General features: G+C 57.5%; 1 protein-coding gene across 6 annotated transcripts in view; it reads left to right on the plus strand.

The window, feature by feature from the left end:
- Window positions 1-3190: 3190 nt before the first annotated feature.
- BCOR (BCL6 corepressor) overlaps window positions 3191-25004 on the plus strand; it is a 58793-nt gene continuing 36979 nt past the window's right edge. For 3 of the 6 annotated variants that reach the window (XM_069028344.1, XM_069028138.1, XM_069028274.1), the window contains exons 1-3: window positions 3266-3858; window positions 22541-22670; window positions 24171-24249. In XM_069028344.1, the coding sequence (XP_068884445.1) occupies window positions 22585-22670; window positions 24171-24249 (165 nt within the window). In that variant the 5' untranslated portion in view covers window positions 3266-3858; window positions 22541-22584. The other 3 variants (XM_069027993.1, XM_069028213.1, XM_069028070.1) reach the window with 2 other exon arrangements.

Consider the following 25004-nt stretch of genomic DNA (forward strand, 5'->3'; position numbering starts at 1 on the left):
CCTCCTGCGAGAAGCCTATTCTGCCATTAACAATGGATTTGTCTTTACGAGGAGGTTAAGTACTTAGCATTATCGGAGCAGCCGTTTTTGCGAGCGCATCCTCGCCGGGCTCCTCGGCGGCCGCAACAGCAGCGACAGCGCGGAGCCCTCCCCTCCCCTCCCGGGGAGAGAGCAGTGTGCAGCGGCCTGACCCGGGGGTCAGCTCCCTCCGGGGCGTGTGGGAGGGGGGGAGGCCGCCCGGTAATCCGCAAGGCAAGAGCATGCTTTGAATTTTCCGGGGTTAGCTCGGCGGTGCCCGCCGGACCCGCGCTGGGGAAGGCGGCGGGGCGCGCAGCCGGCCGGGGCAGGCCGCGGGAGGAGCGAACTGAAGCCCCAATGTCTTCGCCGGGAGTCGCCAGCCTCCCGCTGCAAAGCTCGGGGACCCAGGGAACAAAAAAGGCACAGAGGCGAACAAGCGCGGGTCTGTTCCTCCCCGCCACGAAGGAAGCTGCGTTCACAAAGAAAGTTTACGGTTAAAAATAAAAGCGGAGCAAGTTTACCCCGAGATAACTTTAAGTCATTAGTGAAAAACAAAAAAAACAACCACCCCTGCCCCAAGCACTCAGCCCCACGCTCTAGGCACACACTTGTGATCCGGACTTCGCAGCCCGGGGGAAGGGAAGCGGGCGACTTTTGTGATGCAAGTGCGGGCCGCTGGCACCGCAGATCCAGACCTGTGGGAAGAGACAAAGCCCAGATCAATGAAGCCGGGAACCCGCGGCTGCGGCCACCTCGCCAGGAAGCTCGCTAGTTCTGCTTTCATATCGAAAGAAGCAATTTTAATGAGGTTTTCCTAGGAAAGGGGGAAAAAAAAAATCCAACAGAGGCCTCCCCTCCAGCTGTGTGCCTGTAACTCACGTGTGTTCAGTCTAATAACTTTTAATGTCTAGCCCTAAAACATCTTTATAAAAAATAGCTTTACAGCGTAATAGGCCAGGTGTCCTTCTGCTTGTTATTGGAGATTAAAAAAACGTGTGGGAGCCTTTTCAGATGCGTGGCCTGCCGCGCCAGGATCAAACCCGGCCGCTACGCAGGGCCGTGCTCCCCGTCGGCCAGCACGGTGGGACCGCAGCCCGTTCCCCGTACTCGGCGGCTCCCGGGGCTCCCCTGCGAGGAAGCTGAAGCGGTGCGGCTGCCGTTTCGGGTTTCAGATGGTGGATATTTCACTTCTGCTTTGAGACGGGCGAGTTTTTTAAGAGACGTAGTGAAACTCCAAAGCCTGTGATGGCAGTTTCATGAAATGCCAACCCTCTGGCCGTGACCCGGGTGCATGTGTGTATGTGTGGGATGTGTGTGTGCTTTTCTCTGGACTCTGTGTCCTTTTCCCGAGCAGTGGGCGACCCCCACTTTTTTTTCCCCCAGACGTAGTGTAGCTTTTCGATTACAAGCTTCTAGACTGGGGGGGGGAGGGAGAGGAGCTTTAGTAGGGACAACTTTGGGGAACTCTTATTTTCCCATCTTCAGAGATAAGCAGCGGCGGCGCAGAGCAGGCAAGGCAGCCCCGGGCGTCGTGCTCTGGCGTTGAATTCCCATCGCCCTGCTTGCTGCTCCGGCGCCCTCAGTGAGGGAAGATTTTGCAGCTCGTAGCGTCTCCGCAGCCTTTTCGCGCAGGGTCCTGAACGAGGCGATTAAAAATCCCCCCCGGGGCAAACTGTCCGCGTTAATCGCCTGGCGTTTGGCTGGCAGTCGCTCCCACACGGAGCGGCGGCGAGAAGGGCTCGATGCGGCGCCGGCGGCGCTGAGGTGGCAGAACTCCCGCTTCCCCGGGAAGGCGCCGGGAGGTGCGGGGGAGCAGCGGGCCGTGAGCCCGCCTGCCCCTGAGGCCGGGGCCGCCCCGGGAGCTTCCACGCCGCGGGCTCTGCAGGACCAAACCTGGGAGTATCAGCAGGGATGGGCGTTATGAACGTAAAATTTACGAGTCGAGCTCGCTGAGCTAAAAGTTGCCTTGCCAAAGTAAATAGATGCAGCCGATAACTACCAACCCGGAGATTAAAGGGCTCCACGATCCGGGCAGAAATCTTAAAGCAGCCGTGGAAATGCCAGCGAGGGAAACGGCGCTTCAGTCGTTCACCCCACCCCGGGTTGCCACAGTGCTCACACCGGGTAAAAAGCGCGTTAAGGGCTGCCAAAGCCGGATCAGGCGAAAACGCGCTTTAATAAGGTCCCCCTCGGCCCCCCCGCCCCCCGCAATGCAGACGTTGACAAACGAGTGGCTTTTTTTTCCCATCCCGATTCAGAGCTCGGAGAAGCGGACCGGGGGGAAGCGCGGAAATCAGCGCGGCCGAGCCGCGGACCACGCGAAGTTGGGGGCGGCGGGTGGGACCAGAGAGGGGCCCCGGGGTCGAGGGGCGACACCCCCCCCCTCCGCGAGTGTAGGAGGCTGCGGCCGAAAGGGTCCGCGCGTAGTGTGACCCCTGCGGAGGGTTACGACGGCTGCGAGCCCTCGGCAGGTCCTGAGGGAGCGGGGATGCCTTTGCGCGACGGGGGGAACCCGGAGCCGGCGGGTGTGACTGGGGGCGCGGGCTGCATTGCCAGGGGGTATCCCGGGCGCCGCGGGGAGCACGGGGGGAGCGGGGCGGGGGAGCCGGGGGCGCCCGGCGGAGGGGCCGGGGGCGAGCGGGGTGGCGGGGGGTGGCAGCGCGGCGCGACCCGCCGCGGAGGCTCGCAGCGATGTCTGGCAGCGCCGCCGCCGCCGGGGTTTTGACAGCTTGGCGGAGCGGAGTGAACGGAGCTTTATGGTAATTGCGGTTCTCCACTGGCCTTCTGGGTAGCGAGAGAGGGGAGTATCGGCGGGGCGGGGGGGGCGGCTTTCCCCTCCTGCCGGCCGGGGAGCGCGGAGTCCCCCCCCGGGGCGCCGCAGCTTGGCATCGACCTGTGCCAGCCGGGCGAGGGGCTGGCGGCGCGGCGAGGGGGGGCAAATCAATTAGTCAGGGCAAGGGGGGGAGCGGGCGAGCGGCCGGGCGAGCCCTGCCTGAGCAGGGAAACGCAGCCAGGGGAGGGGGAAACTTGCTGAGGGAAAAAGCGGTGGCGGCGCTGCTGCCGCTGCTGCTGCTGGCGGCGGCTCCCTCGGTGCAGCGCCTGCCCGGGGGGAGGGGAAGGGAGGGGAGGCGACGGCTGGAGGAGGAGGAGGAGGAGGAGGGAGAGAGGGAGGGGGGATGCGAGGGGAGCGCAGCGTGCAGCAGACGGAGCCCGGTCTCCCAGCGGCAAGGTGAGGAAGAGCGGCTTTCCCGGCGGACTAAAGAGGGGAGGGGGGGGAGAGGAAGAAAAAGAGAGAGAGAGAGAGAGGAGGAGAAGAGGAGGAGGAGGAGAATTAAATCCCCAGCCACACACACACAAAGCCGCGGCGGCCAGGGCACGGGAGACGGCGGCGCGGGCGAGATGTGGGGAGCGCCGCGCTCGCCAGCGCAGGAACTTCGCCCGGAGCAAGCCAGCAACATGGCGCTGCCAAACCAGAGCCGGCAGCCGGAATGAGCATCGCGGGCTGCCGCTCCCACTCCCGCTGCTGATCCCAGCCGAGCCGAGGAGCAGAGCCCTTCCCGCGGGCACCTGCCCCGTCGGCGCAGAGGGTGGCCACGCTCCTGCCCCCCGCGCCCCGCAGCTCCCTGGTCTTTCCGCGCCCCTTCCCCGACCCGCCCGCGCTGGGGCAAGCCGCGACACACGCACCCACGGAGAGGGGGAGAGGGATCGTGAAACTTTTCTCGCCTCTTCCTCCCACCCCCGACGGGGCTGCCCTTCCAGGGAGAGCAGCAGGGCCAGGCGACGGTGTGGGGACCCGCGTCTCGGACCGCGCACGCCACAGCCCCGCGGCGCGGCAGGAAGGTCAGTGTTCCGCTCCGCGAACAGCTCCCGTGCGGAAGCGCCGCCGCCGCCGCCGAGTCCCGCGGTGACGGGGCGGTCGCGGGGCTCCCCTCGGCCGGCCGCGGGGAAGGCAGAGCGGCGGCGCGGCAGAAAGTTACGGCGCGGGGCAGCGGGGCTCGGGCGGGAGTGGCGGGCGAGCGGCGGCGGGGGCAGGAGGGTCTAGCGGAGCGCCTCCGGGGCTGCGGTGTCGGAGGGGAAGTTTGGAGGCAGTTGGTTGTGAAGATGCCTGTTTGGGGCAGTGGAGGCGGGGGGAAGCACCCGGTCGCGTTGTCGGCTCCGGTGCGCCCGTGTGGGGAGTGGTGGCGGTGTTCCCGTCGTCTCGCACTTTGTGATTGGGAAGGCTCCGGAGCAGCGGCATTACGGGGGCTCCCGTGGGACGGGGCGAGCAAGGAGCGGCGCTGCCGGCTCGCGGAGCGGGGAGAGCTCCCGGGCCGGGCTCCGCGCTCCCCGCCGACAGCAGCGCGCAGTCCGGCGGCGGCGGGCAGGTGAGCGGCGGGGAAATCCCGTTGCCGGCTGCCTTCTTCCCGCCGGGAGAGCCCGCTGCTGGCTGCCTTGTCCCCGCCAGGAGAACCTGAGGCGCTGCTCCCCCCTGTCCCTCCGCCCCGGCGGGGCGGGCGCCGCGGCGCACGTGGGACAGGGCGGCCCGGGGCTTTCCCGTGCGCGGAGCTGTGCTGGCGTGAGGTCCGGCGTGACACGGAAGTTTTGTCAGCCCGAAAATGTAGTTTGGAGTTGGGTGAGCGAGCCGGAGGGAGGCTCGGGGCTTGCCATCAAAGGGCCGGCCGGAGGGGGACGGCCAGGCGGGGAGGCAGCGGAGGCTGCTTTGTGAAGCCAGGGCCAAGTGGGGCGGCTCTGCGCAGCATATGAGGCATGCATTTGATGTTCGCGGAGCGAGTCCGGGGGCGAGGGCTGCGGAGCGTTCACGTTCCTCTTTCTTTCTCGATGTGTGTATGTTGGGTTTTTTTGTTTTTTTTTTTCCCCTCCTCCTTCCTCCCTCCCTCCCTCTCGTTTCCGCGATGTCTGTCGGATCCCGGGTTTGGTGATCGCAGAGGGGGCGAGGGGAAGGCGAAGAGCACCTCCCCCATCTACCCCGACAAGAAAAAAAGAGCCCCGACCATAGTGAGCAGTGTAAAACTGACAGAGTGTGGGGACTGACTTTAATGGTATCGCCTCGGAGCTCCTCGCAGCATTAATTCCCACTAATGAATCTTTTCCAGAAACTCCGTTCATTGCTTTCATCTGCTCTTTAGAGCCCGCAGCTTTTGTATTCGTGTTTGCATTAAAAAAGCGGGGGGGGGGGGGGGGGGGGGGCGGGGGGAGCCCAACCCGCACCACGTAGCCAAGCCCGGATTTTCCAAAGGTTTCTATTAACTTTTTTTTTCCCCGCCCCCTCCCCGTGGCCCTACCGCGGGGGGCGGCCGGGAAGAGCAATGCCCCGCCAGAGCCGCTTGGGAACAAAGCTGGGGGCGAGAGCAGGCGGGCGGTGCGGGGTCTGGGTCCCCCGGGCAGCGCCCGCACCCCCCGCCAGTGGCTCCGCCGCTCCCGGGTCACCGCCGCCCGCGCTCCTCCCGCAGCTCCGTGCGCGCCGCTGCCCGCCGAGCCCGGCGTTCCGCTTCCTCCGGCCGCCGCTCTCGCCGACTTTCGTCCCCGAGATGCTGGGGCTTGCCTGTCTGTCTGGAGCCCGGTGCTGTCGCCCTTGCGACACACCGATTCATTTCCTTTCGGTTCTGCTGTTGGAGCCGCTGGGTGGTTTTTTTTTTCCCTTTTTTTTTTTTTCTTCCCGAGAGGTAGCCAGCGCAGCGCTCACCCTAATTGCTTTTAGGAGGATTAGGAGCAAATTCCTCCCCTAGCTCCCCCCCACCCGCCCGCCGCCTCTTCTCTCCCCGCCCCCCCCGCCGGGTTGCCTTCGCGCGCCGGGGTTGCAGTTTATCCCTGGTGCAGTTCTTTGAATTGCTGTCACAAATAGGTGACTCAGAGTTAATTAGGAAGTATGCACCGGATCAATGGGCTGCACAGCTCATTAGTTATTCCCCAGCCTTTTGCAGCGTTGGACCTCCGGCTCCTCGCCCCGTATACCTCTTTAATACGCAACCTGGAGGGCTGGCAGGGACCAGGGAGCACTTCAGGTGAGGGGAGCTGGGTGCGAAGGGGCGTGATGAATACGGACATTGAAGCTTCCAGCTTGGGAGGTTGTATATGGACGAGTGACCGGGATTCCTATTGCTCCCCCAGTCCCTCCCGCCCCCGCTATCAAACCTGCCGTCACGCACGGGCGTGGTGGGCCCTTGCCCACCCCGAGATCGGAGGGACGAGCCGGGAATGTTACAAAAAACAAACAAGACACACACACACAAAAAAAAAGTGTGTGTGTTTATTGGAGCGTACGTTGAGAGAGCAGACAAAATCTCATTTGTCAGGCATGAAGGTGGGCTGTGTGGAAGGCTATAAATATACCGGGGAGGATTGTATCGCGGTCACTTTTCTGTTCTTCGCCATTTCTAAGGTGAGTGGTGGAGGCTGAGGGACCGGGCAGGGGCTTCTCCTGGTATTGTTTGTCCATCTGTGATAGATCGGTCTAGACAGCCGCTCAGGCTCCCTGCGAGCTCAGGAACCAGAGTCTGAAAGGGAGAGTGGGGGAGACGGAGAGGAAAAGGTCACCGCGATATTTTTTCTTCCCCCCCCTCCTCTTTTCTTCCTTCCTTTCTTTCTTGCCTTTTTTTTTTTTTTTCTTTTTTGTGGTGATGGTTGTTAACCCTTCACGCCAGAGGGGATCGGGGCTGGCTATCCCGGCCTGGAACGATGTGGTAGCACAGCAGCGATCGCAGGGATGATGTCGGAGCGGGGGGGGACGGGGTAGCGCGCCTTCGGGCCCGGGCGCTGCCCCGTCCATCTAATGGCTTTATAAGAGATGTTTCCCACAACAGGAAAAGAGTTCACGAGACGAGTGCCAGATGATTTCGTTCCCAGGAGTTTCCTCTCTGGAAACTCCGAGGAGCGCTTGGAGCCGGGGTCGGGCAGCCACAGGGCGCCCTCGGGCTCGGGGGCGTCCCCGGGGCTCCCCGCCCCTCGCGGCCCTGCCGTGTCCCCCTTCTTCCCGCGGGCCGCAGTGGAAATCCCGAGATGGAGGTTCCCGGGCCCGCGGGGGGAGCGAGTTTCCGTGGCCGCCTTCGGGTTCCGTCAACTTCTACCCCGGCAGCTCGGCGCCCTTCTCCCCACGGGGCCGCGTGTGTGCTCACAGCGTGGGGCAGCCCTCGGCTCGTGTCCGTGCAGGCAGGAGCCGGGCGTACCTGCCTCGGGGTGTTTGGAAGCCCACGGTAGCAAACACACCTCGGTAGCAAACACACCTCGTGGAAGGCAAGGGCAGCAGGAGAGCGGGGTCTGTGTTGCAGCTCGGGTGGGCCGGGGGTTGTTGGCAGCTCCTCCGTGCGTGTGCGCTTCCTTTTGTGCTTGAGACGTCCTCGGTGGATGAGATGAGATGCGATCCTGGCGTGCAAGCCTGGGCGGTACAGATTAAAAGCAGTTAAGGCTTTAGAGCGATAGATAAAAGCTGGTTTTGTTGGATTCGCCTGCAGCGCAGACCATTCCCATCCCTCTTTGTCTGAGCCCTGGTTCCGGGCGCTATAGCCTTATTGGAAATGCTCCCGAGCAGTCCACGCAGCCAGGGCAGCAGGCAGCTCAGCGCTTATTTACACGTCACATCTAAATACATCTCTAATTAGATAGAAGCAACGCCGGAAATGGCAGATTTGTTGCATATCTAATAGAGACCAGCGCAAACAGACTCAGCAGGGTTTCCCTCTCTTCTCCCCCCCCCCAAAAAAAAACCCACCATCAAGACCAAGCCACTAATCTGAGAGCGAGCAGAAATGACTTCTCCCATTTGAGTGCATTATGAACCACATTGGCAAATGTCTCTAATATTTAAAGCAATACTGTGATGTGTGAGCTGAATGCCCAAATATGGACTGGGTCTTGAAACAATACTGGTGCCTTGGCTTTATTCCTGTGTTGGTGGACAATCCAGGCTCCGTGTCACACACTCTATCTGCCTTTACCAGAATGTGCCAAGAGCTGCAGCTTCTCAGGCAGGTTCAAAATTGTCATCCCTCTTCCCTCCTCTTCCTCCACCCCATGATAATTCACTTTTTTTGAAGACTGGTGAGGAAGCCAAGGTCCCCTAACAGTGACTGAACTGCAGGGGCTCCTGTACAGTCCATGCAAGCAAACTTTCTGGATCTGTGCAGCTGTGAGACTGCACAAAGTTGTTAACGTTTTCATGTCTCTGTTTGCAGAGAAAATGGACCCAGGTCACCACAGCCCAAAATACTGAGTGCTGCACATACCAAAGTAGTTTTGGCAATCTGTGGCTGTCGTTTACAAGGTCTCTCAACTTTGACCGATGAGTGGCCCCTGCAAAGACAGGCAAAAGGCCGGCTGCAGTTCAGGTCGTAGCTAAGCAGCCACGTTGCTCTCAGACTAAATATGGCTTGGAGTAAATCGGTGCTTAATGTGGAGGACAAGCGATCTCCAGTTTCTGCATGTCTCGACAGAGGTCTGTGCTCTTGCTGGGACCCTGCAGCATAGTTGGGTTGCACAGGTGATGTGCGATGTGCTGTCTTTCCCCCGAACACTGCAATACATCACATTTTAGTGTGGGCTTAGAGCAGCATGAAGCCGAGTTTAGTACTTCCTCCTTAGGCTGGTGTTGCTTTAGAAATAACTGATGGCCAGAGCAGGCCTGCTCCCCTCTTTCTTGGTTTTGCAAGAACCTGAGTAGTGGCACGGAGAGCCGGGCTTACCCTTTTTAACTACGCCTAGCAGCGCTCGCTGGCTGCATCGCGTGTGCGTGCCGGAGGGAACGCGGAGGCCCGGGCTGCAGGCAGGGGGAGTTCCCCTGGCCGTGAGCAGATCCCGTTAATCCTCTGGCCTTTCAGGGAACCGGCTTACAGCAGCCGCTGCTCCGGAGCGACCTTTCCCTCCGACCTGACCTGCTCAGGTCCCCGGGCTGCGGCGGGCAGGGAGGTCTCTGCCAGGAGAGTGCATCCTTCGTCGGGTTTCTCCGGAGCAGGCAGCCAGCGCTCCTTTGAATGGCCGAGCAGATGAGGTGGGGACGGAAAGGAGGAGGCCAAGAACTCCTTGCAAATGTGGCTTTAGGAAAGTTCTGCTGCTTTCCAGCAGGGAATTCATTTTTCCTTGTTTGCTGGACAGCAGTTCTTGGCTGAGTGGAGATGTTTTTCCCCTCCTCTCTTCCACTGCTGGAAAAGTTAGTGAGTGAGAGCACGCCTCCGTACCTGCTCGCCTGTGTTCCAAAACTGTTGTCTGAATTATTTGGGACTCCTCCTTCACTCTTTGCACCCCAAACCTACCTCATGAGCTGACAGATTTGGTGCTGTGTGATTAGACATGCAAGGAAGTCCGCTTGGAAAAGATCCTGACAGCATGAAATATAATTTGTGATCTGAAAGACAGTTTCCAGTATAATCTCATTATGCACCACAGACTCCCGGTGTTATTTTGTAGAAGGCGGACAATGATCAATTTACATTGACCTAGGGCTGGGCGAGCTTTTAGATGGTAATTGCCATATTGATTTGCATGCAAAAAGAAGACCTGCTAAAATTAAAGACCGGAAGCTAAATTAAACTAAATTTATTGTCTAGGTGCAAACTAAAAGACTTGTTAAAGTCTAGGGTAGACTTGGAAAGCTATGAAATTGAGAGAAACATGATTCTCATCCCTATCACTCCGTAAAATGAATCTACACGATGGGACAAGGGGCTGCAAAGCGCCCATTGTGAGTGGAGGCACACAAGCCGGGGCTGTTCCGTGTAAGCCCTGACTCCCCAAACAATCAGAGAATAAAATATCTCCTCTGTCCAATGAAAATCTCCGTCTGAATGTTGGGATTGTCGTGCTAAGGAAAACAAAGCTTTATTTGGATAAGACAATTAAAGTGGAAAGCGCAGAATCCACCAGCCACGCTGGGAACAGCTCGTATAAAGAGCTGAGTGTGTTCAGTAGAGCACAGGGGAAAGGGGAGGCTCGGGGCTGTGCTCCACGGCCGAGCCTGCATCAGGAAAGCCTGTCATTGTGCTTCCTGTGCCTTCTCCTTGGCCAGGAGGGCGAGAGTGCTCCCAGCCTTGGTGCTCTCTTTCCTGTGGCTTCTGCTGCCCTTGGAGCAATCTCCCATATCCAGGAGCAATCTCCCATATCCAGGAGCTGCACCAGCTCAGTGCTGTGGTGGGGTCTTTCCCCATGCACCTCTAGACAGCCCACGGTGGGTTGCACTCTGCCAGCCAGCTCATTCTTTCTCAGAGCGTGGTTTGCTTTTCATTTTCAGCTGGAGTAGCTTGTGGTTGTACCCCAGTACCTCACCTGGGGACCTTGTATGCCTTTCAAGTATTTGTATATTACAAAACGTTTGGGCCTGTACCCTCAGTTATAAAAGTCAGAATTCCACCTTCACTGGGAGTATTGGAGTAGATGGCACTAGGCATAGTTGATAGAGAAGTACGCCTGTACTTGCACAGAGAGCAAACTCCATGCTTGGGGCAGCCCTATGGGTGTCCTTCTGCCTGTGTGGACAGGTGCCATGGGGCTGCCTGTCCCTCACCCACTGCTGTGTTTCCTCTGTGTTCCCCAGGGGTGGGGTGGCATTGCATCTGGGAGTCTCCTGGAGGGGTTGAGAGAGCTCTGCGGGGCTTGTTTAGTCGTGGTTTGAGTAAGGCATTTGTGTATGGTGACAGGTAGGGACAGAGAAGTGAAATCAAAGCTGGGGGGATGTATTCTCAGCTCTCCTTGAAATTCACAAAGAACTTGTTAATGGCACAAGAAGGGGTGGGCTGAGCTCTTCTTTCTAAGTGTAAATTCCCTCCCTGAGCCAAACTTTCTCCATGTGAAAGCTCCCAGCTATGGAGAGATCCTACAGGGATCTCTGATCCTCGGGCAATCCCCTTTGCTCCCACGCCCCGGTGTGCTGGGTTGTGCTTTAAGCTTCTCCAGCTTGCCCACAGCAGTAGGAGGCTGAGCTGGGTGTTGGGGAAAGCCCTTCCCACAGGCTGCAGTCCCCCAGGTTCACCTTGCTCTGGCCTGGTTGTGCTCCCTGTGCAGTGTTTTCCTTTCCTCCCGTTTCAGTAGTCAAGCACAAAGTGGATTAGCAAAGCCCGGTACGGAATTAAGCAGCCCGGTGTGAAGTTATGCGGAGCTCTGCCTGAAGGACTGGCCTGCCTTCCGCTGCAGACCTCCTGTGCTGTGCTGTGCTATGCTTTGCCATGCCAGGGCAGCCCAGGACCAGTGGGCAGGGGTGGATGCTTCCCGGGGTCTCCACGCCTCGCTGGAGAGAAATACCTCTGGCTAAACTTGGGAGCAGCAGGGGAAGCCGGAACAGTACTTGCAAGCAGGAAGTGATCTCCCAGGGTAAACGTTTTAATGGGAGTGTAACCTGGCATTGCACAAAACCCCAACCGAGGGTGGCTGCTGCCAGCTGGGGAGGATGCAGAGCTCAGGGAGATGCGTGGGAGGCTGTGCCGTGCAGTGCCAGGGGCACCCACAGCGGAGCCCTGTGTGCAGAGCTGGAGGCGGCTGTGGCGCGGCCTGCCCTGAGCAGGTGGCTGAAGGTTGTCTTATTTTAGCTACAGAAATATCTCTCTAGATCCATTACTGCGAGATCTCGTTTGCAATAAACTATATTGGCTCCCCTCTTTATACAAATTGCTGGTATGAAAGAAAACCCAGCCTATATGCATGGAGGCAGGCATGAGCTAGTGAGATCAGGTTTCCTACTGAGCTCCCAGAGGAGAAGTCAGCATTTGATTGAAGCTACACTTGGTTCTTGGTTCCCAGGGGACAGCAGCCCTGAAACACGAGAGCCCTCCCTCCTTTTTTCCCCCCTTCTCTCTCTTCTTCCTCTAAAAGCCTTTGTGCTGAAAGAGCCTCAGTAGGCACGAATCGCCTGTCTCTCACAAGACTGTGTTGCAGCCTTTGCTGACATTGTTCTGTTAGCAGTGGTTTTTACCAGGCCAGCAGATTTCTAGCTACGTATAGGCAATGAATAGTCGATGATACTGACCTGCGAATATGTACTGGCATCTTTGGGCGGGGAATCTGATTCGGAAGTCGATTGGAGACTTACCACATGAGCGTGAAGCACCTTACCTGCCTGGGTAGTGCTGCCCTTTGGCAGGAGTTAGGCCAAGATGGAGACATGCTTCCAATAAAATCAGCTGGTTTTCCTTACTGGTGCCGGCTCCCAAAGTGCATAGAGGTACATAGAGAGTGTTATTCCAGCTCCTGTGGCCTCGTAAAGAGTTTGTGCGGGACACAGATTTCAGAGAAAGTTGCCGTGTCTTGGTTTTCTCTTAAGAGATACACAGTTTGGGTAATGCTAGGAGTCAGACAGGGCAAGGAAAGGTTTCCTCGAACAGATTTATTTTCCCCATGCTTCTGTAAAGTAAATTCCACGTCTCCTCCAACTTTGCTGCTGATGTAAAAATAAGTAAGGGCAGGGAAGGAGGTACGAGGATTTACGCTCAAATTCCAGCTGTGCCCAAAAAAACGCCCTCTGAGAGCGTGCAGCGCACTCCTTTGCTGCCAGGTGGTTGTATCATGAACGAAGCTGGACTCGTGCTTTAGGTTATTGGCATTTTTCTTTTCTCAGTTTTTCTTTCTCCTTCCGATGGAAAGGAGAAGGTGGAAGCCGTGTCGCCCGGCTGAGCGGAGGGGCCGGGGCCGCCGCGGGTTGCGGGATCACCGCCGCGGGCAGGGGTGGCGGAGGGGCCCCTCGGCGGGAGGTTCGCTGCGACAGCAGGTCGGACGCTGCCGGCGGCGGCCCGGTGCGAGGCGGCCGGGCAGGAATCGGGGGAAGCCCGGCTTTCCCGGGGAAGGGCTGCTCGGGGGCGCGCCGCGCCGCGGGGGCGAGCTCGCCGTGTGGCGCGGGGCGCTGCGCAGCTGCAGGCGCGGCTTTCCCCGCTACAGCGGGGTTCCCCCTCGCCTTTCCCAAAAGCCAGACCGAGAGCGGAGCTCAACTTGTGATTGTGCAGGCGTTTCGTCGGGCGTGAGTGCTGACTGGAAACCCCTCTGTGCTGTGGGGGAGAGCCCCGCGGCGCTCGGCACCCCGCCGGCATCGGGTTGGCGGAGCAGCACCCCTCAGCCCCGGGCCGGCCCGCAGAACCCCCCGGGGCAGCGCGGCTCCGCCTGGCCAACCTCCGGGAACAAGCACGTTTCTGGCCCCGGGGCGGGGGAGGTGGGTAGAGGGTGTTCCTTGTTTTGAGTAAACCAGCTGCAGTAGTTGATGGTAAAGCAATGAAGGCAGACACAATGCTGCTGTTGTTGGTTTGATCTCTAACTGGGGATTGTTAGTCTGGATTTAACTCTGTGGCAAGGGAGGCGGGGGTTGGGGGGGGGAGGGAGAAAGGCGAAGGCTGTTTACAGCCAGTGCAAATAATGTGACAGCTGTTGGAGCGCGAAAAGCCCGCGCCTCGCCGGCACTCGCACACAAAAGCTCTCGCTGCGGCCGGAGTGGCCCCGGGGCCGCCCCGCCGCTCCCGGAGGCACCGCCCGGCGCTGCGGGGCCCGGCGGGGCGCCCCGGGGCCCGGCGGCATCCCGAGCGGCGGCAGCGGGGCGCCCAGCCGCGCTTCCCTGCCGCCCGCCGCGACGCTTAAGCAAACGCCGCTGGCCCGGGAGAAGCGTTCCTCCCCCTCCCCCCCGGCCCCTCTTTCCGCCTCCGCTTGATTTACAAGCGCAGCGAGGCAGCTGGAGGAGCGGCCGGCTCCGTGCCCGGCCCCGGCGCTGGGAAATCCCTCCCGGCGGCAGGTTTGCGCCGGCCCCGGTGACTTTGCAGGAGCGGCGGGCGAGGCGTCCCGGCAGCCCCGCGGCAGGAGAGGGCAGCCCGGCTCCGAGCCTCGGCTGGCCTGGGGCACGGCACGGCACGGTGGCTGGCAGCGCGTTTCCCTCACAAACACGTGTTGGCAGAGAAGTTGTTATCGCTTGAGATGGCAGCTTACGACCCCCGATAACCTGGACGTGCAGGGACCTCTGGAGTAGGTCTTCAGTGAAAAACTTGTGCATAAATTTCCCGAGTGGCTATTTTCTGCTCAAAGCCTTTGCATCTAAGTACCTCGGTTTGCCTTCTGAGCGTAGGATATAAAATGCTGTCTGTTCTTGAAGTTTGCTCCAATACCAAGAGTGATCTCCTGGCCCTTTCAGAAGAGCCTCTGGAAAGTCGAGGGAACTTGGAGAACTGGGTTCTGGCCTATATTTGTACCTGACATAATTTCACTACCCACAAGAACCTCTGTGTGTTACATAGTAAGTGTCCTCCACATACTACTGTCTTTTTGACAAGGCGGCTCTGGGGTGGAAAGCAGGTAAGGGGAGATGTTTATTCCTGCCTCACCCCCCTTTTAGTCGTTTTGGTCGATGGGTTGTCTTTATCTATTTCTCTCCAGTCAATCTATTACGTTTTTTTCTCTTTTGGCCTTGACTGTCCCCTTAGTCCTTTATGGATTACACTGTGCTATTAGTGGCAGAACTACACCAGTAGTCATTCAACAATTTTAGCATCAATTCCTATAAACTGGTATTTTATATGACATGTGCCATTTTTCTGCAAGAATACTGCTTGCGAAACTAGTTTCGCCTTGGAGCAAAGGCGGAAAGATAAACAAGCCTGCATAGCCAAAACACTTGCATAGCCAAAACACTGGCAATTGCTGCCTCCTTCCAAATCTTTTAAAGTCACGGAGCAATATTTTCAGGATTATGCTGCTGCCTCTGAGGAGGGAATGTCGGCGGCGTTAAAAAAAAAAAAAAGAAGCTAATGCAAATTAGAGAAAAATAATTTTCTTTCAGCGATATGCAATGTATTAGTCACTTGTTATCATGCTTAGAGGCAGACCTCATTTGCGCGTCTGCCAACTCGTTCACATCTGCTCAGAGCTGTTCAGGGCATTTTAACCTTGGCGGTGTCGTGTCGTAGTCCCACGGATCAAGAACGAGTAATTAAAGCTCTAAGCAGCAGCAAAAAATTCATAGCCGCCCATCTGCATCGCAGTTGATTCGCTGCTTTGTTTCGGTGCGGAGGGCCGGGATGGGAAGGCAGGGCCGGTGGCGGCCTCCACGCTGCCTCCTCTCCGCCGGGGCACCGCTGCTACCGGCAACTTTATGTCCTTTTTATGTCCTTTTTCTTCCTCTTTCCCCCCCCCCTTTTTTTATCTTTATATTTTTTCGAGTGTTGTTGGGTTTCCTTTTTTTTTGCCCCTGGTGTTCTCCGCACGCTGAGTCGGGCGGTGTTTGGCGCTGGCTCTGCCCACCCTGGACAGGCGTTTCCTCTAAAGGTCTGGAGATGGTGGTGGATGCGAGGTCGGGACACGTTGCGGAGACGTTTAGTCGAGGTGCTCGTAATGCAGCTTTCGTAACTGAGGGCTCGCCAGCGCTTTCCAGAAGTGCTCGGGAAAGCGTTTCCCATTAAGGAGAAACGTTAGCGCCATAAACCCGACATAAACTTCGGGGCGAGGCTAATTTTTATGCATTGTTCAGCAGAAACCGAGCTGTTTATTTGTTTGTTGTTGGGAGGAGGAGGAGGGAATTTATAAACAAAAAAAAAAAAAGGAACCCGCCCCCCCAACTTGCCAAGCACTTTTTCTTGCATGCGGTCGCCGAAGGTCCCCGTGCCCCGGCCCTGGCCCTCGCGTGGCTGTGCAGACAAAGCCCTGCGGGGAGCGAGAGGCTTCCAGGCCGGCTGCGCTAGGTAAAACGAGAGACGGAGGCACCTAAGTTTAATATTTGCCTGTTGTGCGCGGCCATTTGCTGCATGAGGCGCGGAGCCGCCGTCCCCCGGCGGGGCTGCGAGGCTGGCGCTGGGGGAGGGAGGGGGTGCTGGGGGAGCGGATGGAGCCGCTCCCTTATCCTTCAGCCCCGCGAAGCTGTTGCTCCGTAAATGAGGGAACCACAGGCCCTGTCAGCCGTAGTTATGCAAAATGAAGTCGTCCGTGATCAATATCTCCCAACGTCCCCGACGGATGCGTGGGGGGGCCGCCCCCGCCCAGCGTGCCGCGGCGGCTCCGCGCCGGGGAGCGGTGTGCGGGGTGGCCGGAGGGAAACCAAGGGCGTACGTCCTATTAATCACTCCACCCCCCTGGGGTGCGGCGGGGGCTGGGGGAAGGAAACGGGGGCCGTGCTCCGGTATTTCTGCAAGGATAACGTTGCGGAAGTGAGCGCAGGCCTTCGCCCAACTCTCGCATGAGCGCTGGGACTTCTGTATTCAGTGTGGGGGGGCTCTCCCCCACCCTGCCTCATAAGTTTCCCGAGCTATTGGGGGCAGGGGAGGACTCGCCGGAGCCCGGCTAATGGCGAGCCCGTGGCGCTGCGCTCTCCCAGCCTCCCGCGGACGAACAATGGGGGACGAGCGGGGGGAAGGGGCCGGCTTGGTGGTATTTTTTTGTTTTTTTCCCTTCTTCCCCCCCCCCCTTTTTTTTTTCTTTCTATCCCCCTCTAGGGAAGCAAAAGCCATATGGAATAAAGGCAACAATGAAGGGCTCCCGGGATGCCGAGTGCGCGGCGGGTTAATGGGCTGGGGGGGACGCAGGCCTGCGCTTTTCCTTCCCCGCGCCGGGAATGCGGCCTTAAATTACCTGAAATGCACATTTCTGCCTGGCCCGCGGTGCGTGGGTGTGTGTGCTTGCGTGTGTGTGTCCCTCTCCCACTGCTGCCGCTGCTCCGCCTGCGCAGCGCGGGCTCGGTCGCTGCCTGTTGTCTCTGGCAGCGGCAGCGGAAACCTCGCTCCCGTGCGCGCGCGCGCGTCTGTGTGTGTTTAAAATGGCGCGGACGGCCTGGGTAGGGAGATGCCACGGCGGATGGGCGACGGGACGGAGCCCGGGCTCTGTCCGGGGGGACCCGTCTGCGCGGGGGCCCGCGGGTTCCTGCGGCTGAGCCCGTTTGTGGCTCCCTCCTCCCGCCACCGCCTCCTCCAGTAGCCTTGTTTCCCGGCACGGCCGGAGCGGCGGCAGGAATCCCCCGGCCCCCCCGGAGCGCGTATCCCGCCCGCCCGCCCGCCCGCCACCGCGGCGTGCGCCTGGGGGACAGAGGCATCGGGGGGAGAGGGGGCCCCGGGGGCGGGCGCCGTAGCGGTGGTGCGGGGCTGCCAGTGCGGCGGACGAGGTCGGTGTTTCCCGCGAATCTCTGGGAAATCCTTCATGCGGTGATGCCTCAAAGTTGGGTACCAGCCACCTCAGCTCCCCCCGCTGTGTGTGTGGGAGCCTTCGCAGCCTCTCTGTCGCACCCCCACGATGTGGTTTAACCGGAGGGAGAGGGAGGGAATGTGAGCCCCCCCGCCATGCGAATGTCCCGTAACCTTCAGGTATGGGCATCGCGGTGTGCGGAGGCAGCCTTGGCCCCCCTGAGGCAGCCTTGACCCCGAGGAGCGTGTGCCTGGGGGTCCGGGTCTTCCCCCGAGGCTACGCGGCAGGCAGTGCCGTGTGGGCTCTAGGGAGAGGCAGCCAGGGTTATTTGAAGGATCGCCAGCCATTTTAACTTTCCCTCATTGGCCTCCTCCCCCGCCCCCTTCCCCAGTTCCTAGGCTTATCATTAATTGAAAACTTTTTTTTCCTCCCCCTTTTTGGCTGCCGCCGGCAGCTGAGAGCGATGCAATGATTCGCCTCGCAGCATATGGGAAGGGGAACGCGCCGCTGCCGCCACGGCGCAGCGCCTGTCTGTGCAGGGTCCAAGGCGTGACAGGCGGTGCGGGGGGGCGCGGGGGCCGCCGCTCCCTCGGGCCCCCTGTGCCGGAGGGGCCGCCCCCGCCAGAGCCCCGCTGCACCGGGGGTGTCTCCGTGGGGCCGGAGCCGGGCGCAGAGCGGCGGGCAGCCCGGGGCGGCGGTGCCCGGGCAGGGGAGGATGCCCCGCTGGCACTGCTGCGGGCGTTGGCGCTGCCTCGGCGGCCCCGGGTGCCCCCGGTCGGCTCCTCCGCGCCGTGTTTACACGGCAGAAAGTCCCGGTCGCTGTTCGACACGTGACGGTGTGGGAGCTGCGGGAGGGGGGAACACGGGGGGACACGGGAACGATGAGGGGGTGGCTGCGGCAAGAGCCTTAAAATAGTCGCCGACCCCCTTGTGCTGCCTGCACGCTGCCTAAACCGAGATGCACTACTGTCGTGCATGACTCAATATGTATTTTAAATCGGTTTAGCGATCTCGCTGGCGCATTGTGCTTAGCTTTATGGTTAAATGAAATGCCACACGTCCCGGGTAAAGGTCAAACTTCTTCTCTAATCCGCGGATCCGTGCGGCGGCTACTTAGTCTGCAGCTTCCTCCTCTGGTTTACAAAACGTGTCACTAGCGGTGATGTCGTGTGGAGATTGCAAAAAATAACCCACAGTATATCTTATTTTTTATATATATATATATACATACATATATATATAAAAAGCGCAGCCAACCCTGTTCTTTAAACACTTGTCTAATATTAGATCGCTGGCTGCTGCCAGAGCTTTATACGGCGCATTGTAAACGGTGCAGCAATACGGTGTCTCTGAAGTCTCCTTTCTAGCCGTGGCACAGATCGTTGTTTCTGTAAGTCGTAAATATGTAAGTCGGAGGTACAAGATAAACGAGGTACCTAAACACATTCATAAGCATCAGCCCGTATTTAAGCTTATAAATACCGTGCGAACGCTGCCCTTTAAATCAAGCTCCAGATGAACGGGGCTGAGGGCTAATCGAAGTAGATCGCTACGAGTCCCCGACTGCTTTTCACTTCTTTCTCAGGGATTTTCACAAATCTAGAAATGATCCTTCCAGTGGCCTGGAACCGGGCGGCGACGGGGCGGGGGGGGGGGAGTGGGGGTGTGGGTGTGTGAGATGTGGGGGAGGGATCAGAAGCCGGTAATTTATCGCATCGCTTTTAATATCCGAAAGGCCGGGTTGTTCGCCGAAGCTCCCGGCGCTCCCTTGGTGCCATCGGCTCTCGCAGAGGTTTTTTTTATACCCTGCGTAGCCCTCCCCGCCGGCTGCCGCTGCGCTGCCGCTGCTGCTGCCGGCTCCGTGGCTTGTGCAGTGGAAACTGGCGGGCTGCCAGGCGGAGCTCGGAGGTGGAAAAGAGTAAAGGCGCCAAAAGGGAACTCGTGCGCCGCTGCAATTCTCCTCCCGACCCGCTTCCTGGCTCGCTGCAGCCACCGGCCCCGCCGGGTTTCCTCCAACCCACCTCCCCCCCCCGCCCCTCGCTGCGACTTTCACCTCGCAAACTCGCCGCCGGGCACCCCGGGGTCATGGGGGTGGAGGGGGGGGAGGGGGGGAAGAGGAGGCTGCCCTGTCCCGGTTGGCGATGCCATCCCCACCTTTTTCCCCCGGAGGCACGGAGAAGTGGAGTCTTCCTCCTCCTCCTTTCTCCCCCTCCCCGCGGGCATCGGGTTTTTCTCGTTTCCACGCCAGGAGCGTGTTAACAAAACTTTGCTGCTGCTGGCGTCAATGGCTGCCAAAAGTCTGTTGACGTTGCGAGGGAGACCCAAACGTTTCCCTTTTTAATCAGCTGCCCGAGCGGTGCGGTGTGTGCCTGTGCCTGCCTCTGCGGCGCGGGGCCGGCGGGGCGCGGGCAGCGCGGGAGGTGAGTGGGTGTTCCCGGCGCGGCTCGGCTCGGCACGCCGAGGCCCCGCTCGGCACCACGCCGGGAGGCAGGTTAGTGCTTGCAGGCGCTTTTCACAACTGGTTTCACACGGCGGCATCGCTGCGGAACCGCGTGTGCGTTGCGCGTCTCACTCTCTCCCCCCCCCCCCCTCCCCGCGCCTCCCTCCCTCTCTTCCTCCCTCCCTCCCTCCTCCGTGCATCACCGTCTATATTTAGCCGCAAATGGCTTTATCGGCCAGACACCTCCCGGAGGAAATGCCGTGCGCGCTCCGGCTGCCGAGCCCCGCTCCGTGCCCCGCCGCGCAGCGCAGCGGGGGCGGCCGGGGGGGCTGCGGCGCCCTGGGGCGCGCTGACGGTGGCCCGGTGGGTGACAGGAGGAGGGAGGGAGAGACGTGTCCTCGGTTTCCTCCGTGCGCTGGGGCGCTCAGCCCGCCGTCGGGGTTGCATAACGGGACCGGCTGCGCCCACCCCCGCGGAAGCTGGGTATAAATAGGTGCAGTGCCCCCCACGCCCCCGCCACTGTCCCTCCCGTCCCCGCAGCGCACAGCGCTTGTGGCACTGCCGGCGTTTGGCCGAGCCTCTGGAGTCCCCTGCGAGCCGGCATCCCCGACAGGCAGCTGCTTGTGGGGAGAGAGAGAGGAGGGGGAGGGACAGGGTGTGCGAAGAGTTAAAAGTCTGCTGCTTGTTGCAATGAAATTATGGCTGGCAGTGGCGCCGCTGCTCGTTCAGCAGACCTCCACTTCTAAACAGTTCACAAGAAGTTCATCAGGGCGGCGATGATTATAACCGCACACGCGCGCGGACCCGGGGCGCGCAGCGACAAGGGGTGGCTCTGGGGCGGGGGCTGGCAGCCGTCGGGGGCGCGGGCTCTGACCTGCCCAGTGGCCCCGGGACGTCCCACCACCTCGCTGCAATCGGGCGGGTTTTGCCCTTGCTCGGGTGGTGGTGGCTGTGGGACATGGGGCCTCCTGATTACTGCTTTGACTGGGGAAGCTCTCGCTCCCCTCACGCAACTTCAGCATTTCGCTATCTACACGTGTCAGGGGATTGATGGGCTCTAGTTCAGGCACCTCGTCTTATCTTAATGATACATTTCCACCGTGGAAACCGGGCGGGCACAGGCAGCCCCTCTGAGGAGCCATGGCCCCAAAGGAAAGCGGGACACAGGGAGCGGGGCCGTGTGCTGTCGAGGCCCTTCTCCGAGCTGATGTCTGTCCCCTACAGATGAGGCAGCGCACGGGGTGGCTACTAACCTTACGTAAAACCCTAAATCACTCTCTCCATGCTGCTGCTGCCTCTATTGAAAACATTACGAGCGGCGCATCTGGAAACTTGTAAATCTGTCCAGAAAACGTCTTTCCAGTGAAATAACTCCTTTTGAATGATAGCGCGGTAACTAACCTCCGCGGATTTTTGTTTCCTCGCGGCGATTTGTGCGGACTTCATTAGGAAAAGCTAACCGTTGTGGAGAAAGGAGGGTCAACATGCCGTTTCATTAATATACATTTGTTCCAGACGTGGAGTTTTGCACAAAAGGCCTCTCTGAGGGGAGAAAAAAGTGTTGGGGAACAAGGCTTTCCTGCCGTTTCAGTTCTTAAACCTCTCTGAACGTGTGTGAAGTATTGTGTTAAAGGCCCAATCTGGGCTTCTTCCCCATTAAATGCCAAAGTGATCATTTGCATATTTTGTAGCCTGACAAAGGAAATGAGTTTGCTGGGGAAGCATGGATGCTTTGGGAGACGTTAGGCATTAAACTCCCAGTGGTCAATCGCCCGTTACTGGCTTGTGTGTGTGTAAAAGGAGTATCATGCCTCCTGCTTAAAGGCTTCTATTTTTGTGAGAGAGGAAGAGCTGAGGGATATCCTGTGCATTAAAGGCTCCCCCTACTTATTAACCCAGCATTTAGCAGCAGGATGCAGGCTGAAGCTCAGTCAAAAGAAACGACTCAACCTCCGAAGAGCAATTAAAATCTTGCACTGGAATAAATCATGCGCCGCGATAATCCTGTTAATAAAACGCAGCTTGTCCTGACACTTCGCTCATGCAGCAAACTAGAATTTAATGCGAGCGGAGGTGGCGTTAGGCAAGGTAGAGGGGAGGAAAAGCCTTTCCCTCTCTGCCGCTGGACACGAAAATGTGGTTACCTTTCACCTGCCTCTCCGGCTGCACACGGCGCCGGTCCTCTTGGACTGCTAATACTTCTCCAGTGAGCCTGCTAATGATTTCTTTCCCTGGAGTGAGCAGGCATCATTGAATTACTGAAAGCACTCGCAGCAGCAGCAGCAGCAGCAGCAGTAGCAGCAGCAGCAGCAGCAGCTCCGATGCAGAAGCCACCAGGGCTCCGTGCTTAATCAAATCAAGGGGTGGGGAGCTCGCCAACCCACTTACTATTTTTAACCCCTTTCTCCAAGTTAGTCATGTGCAGACGCTAAAAGGAGGGTTTTTATTTAGATGCCTTCTGTAGCAGTGTCTCTTCAGTTTTAAGTCCTCGTGTAAAAGCCTTATCAGCAATCAGCGTAGCTAATACCCGCGGTATGTGGTTGTTCTTGCCATGCTCTCCTGCTCCTGTGTGTTCCTAGTGCAGGACTTCTGTGAGCGCCTGTGGGTTGTTTGAATGTTCCCGCAGGCTCATGGGGTCTCCCTCCTTGGTTCAGTCTATGTGAGATGATGATTTGGGGGCTGGTTTGTACTTGGCCGGCTGAGAAATTTCTTGTGGAAATGAAATGCTGTGGAGAAACTTTTATTTGTCGATAGTCTGGAATGATTCTTAATTTTCTGGATGTGCGCTGGGGAAAAGATCCATCTCCTCTGACCTATAAATGCCCTCAATTTGCTCCTTTATTGCCGGGTATCTCCCTTAGCGGTTAACGTAGGCAGCTCACTCCCCGCACCAATCCTGCATTCATTATTAATCACCCGGAGGGAGGCTGGCTGCTCCGCTGTGATGTTTGCACTTCCTCCTAGACAAATCTGCTCAACTTTTTTTTTTTCTTCCTTTTTTCTTTTTCCTTCTTTTTTTTTTTTTAATAGAATATAAAACCGTGAAGAAGAGCGTTGATTTTTAAGAAGACGTCATGCTTTCTGCAACTCCCCTGTATGGCAACGTTCATAGCTGGATGAGCAATGAAAGGGTCCGCATGTGTGGAATTAATGAAGACAGGTAAATATTTAAGCTTCTGGCAAGTTAAACCACACTGTAATTCTGCAGAGCGAGGTCTTGGAGTTTGCTCGCTTCCCTAACACTGGAGCAGAAAGCTGCCACCTTGCATCGAGATCAGCCCAGCTTGGAGGGAGGGCAAAGGGAGAGAGTCAAGATGTGCCTGAGAGCAGTAGAGCAGATGCTGATTTACTACTGGACAGGCAACCTGGGTCAGTGAAGTAGGGATGCCCCCAAAGCAGCCTTTGAATGTGCTTTTACACTTAACTTATTGTTTTGCATTTATGAAGGGGAATTAAACCAAATAGTGCACGTGTTCTTGTCGTGACTCTGCAGCAGAGGGGCTTGTGCCTGCAACTTGGTGTTCCCTTCCTTTGGACCAACAGTTTGTCATGTGAGATAGGATCAGTAGTGCCTGTCTTCCACAAGTGAATTTCTCCTCCTCCCCACCTTTTTTCCTGCTGAATATAATTCAATTGATGATCAAAATTACAGTCTTCAATGGGGTGACACAGGCACTGGCAGGTGTCCCCTTACCTTAAATCCCAGCATTTAAAAAAGCAAAATGATGCTGGACAGAAGCTGCAGATACGCCTCCAGTTCTCTGTGCCAGTTTTGTGTGGTTTTAGTGCTTTTCTGTCTTCTCATTCCCTGTTCTCACTGTTGTGTGAAAAGCCTCCAAAAAGCTGCTGGAAGTTTTTGGTCTTTGCAGGGAATACTATTTGCAAACATAAGCGGAAAGAAAACAACCAAGCATCTCACTTTCTCATCGAGCTTTCTCACCCTCCCTCCCCACTTTCCTCCCAGTTGTTTAGGGATAATAACTGTATGTGCTACTTGCAGGGAAGGTGCATCTTTTAAAAACAATTGGGTTAAAATCGCATTTCTGCTTTATGGTGCTGATGTGCCTTTAAGCACTTTGATTGAAAGGAGTTCTTTTGGGTAATGCTGAAACTTTCCTTCTGCTGCATGTCAGCGATTTTTATCCCTGGGATTTGGAATTTGGCACTAAGGTATATTCTTTATTGGTGATTTCTGTGATAACAAGTCCCAGTGCTGCAACACTGGTATGGCACAGATGTGCAGCTCTCTCTTCAGCATGGAAGAGCTGATGTTCATATGATATTAGCGTGTGTGTTTTGATTTTATCCTCAGCAGTGTTTATGGATGGTATATGAACAGAGTGTGTTTAAAATGGGATATTCTCACCCTGGAAAAAGGAAAGGGCAAGGAGCAAAAGAGAAGACCTTGACAAAACCTGCTTGCTTTGGAGGAGGCTGCTCTGAGATGTGCTTGGTGTGTTCTCGTTGTCAAACCCCTTTATGCTTATTTTCAAACAGTCCTTGCTTTTCAAAGTAGTCGCCATGTATGGGTACGGAGAAGGATAAATATGTTATCTCATGGGACTTCTCTTGGGGAATCAGAATACGGAGGCGATATGATACCGTACTGATCCAAGATGCGCAGGATGTTTTCAAATAGTAAGCTTCTGTTTTTCAATAGGAAAATTCCCGTTAATGATGGTGATGCACCGAAAAGCAGACTGGAGTTGAGGGAGGAAAATCACCTGAATCACAGTGTGGTAAGAAGTTAAAAGCTTCGTGCTGCAGATGAATCTGTGCCTGTCCTCCCCACCGCGACTCCTGCCCTTGGCTGTTATTATGCGATCCATTTGGAGAAACGATTAAAACACCTTCCTGTTGCAGTCCTAGTGGGCTTGGGCACATGCACGTTGTTTCTGTGAAACAGTGAAGCTGGGGCTTTGTTTATTTATCTCGTTAATCTCTTGATGCTTTGTGATGTGTATTGTTGTATGACGTCAGATTCTTAATTTTGCTGTTATGAATAATGCCATGCGGAATACCAGCATGTGTAACAAAAATAGTTCATGTAAGCATTAAGAACATCAAGGTTCCAGCAAAGTTGGTGAGGTTTTTCCTTTCTTTGAATCTCTACATGGGGAGCAGCAGGTGGGAAAGAAATTCGATGGCAGACTGTTCTTCATGCTGCATTCTCAGATGTCTTGCCCCATGAACCGTGTGGTGGTGGCGAGCCCCAGAGCAGAGCTGCAGTGGAGGGAGAGGTCCTGGAGGAGGAGGAGGAGGATGAGGAGGAGAGGCCCTCCATCCTTCTCTTTCTGGTCTCCATGCCACAACCCACATCCTCTTGCTCTGGCAGGGCTGGGGCTGAAGAGCCAGTGGTTGCACAGGAGCGGTGCCACTGAGCATCGTCTCTGGGCCACTCCTGGCTGCTTGGGTCCTCACACCTTTGTTCCTGACCGTTTGAGTTTTGGATTTGGAGAGATTGGTGTTGATGTTTGTGGTGTTATACATATTG

This window comes from Aphelocoma coerulescens, chromosome 1, assembly GCF_041296385.1.
Source record: "Aphelocoma coerulescens isolate FSJ_1873_10779 chromosome 1, UR_Acoe_1.0, whole genome shotgun sequence".
NCBI lineage: Eukaryota > Metazoa > Chordata > Aves > Passeriformes > Corvidae > Aphelocoma > Aphelocoma coerulescens.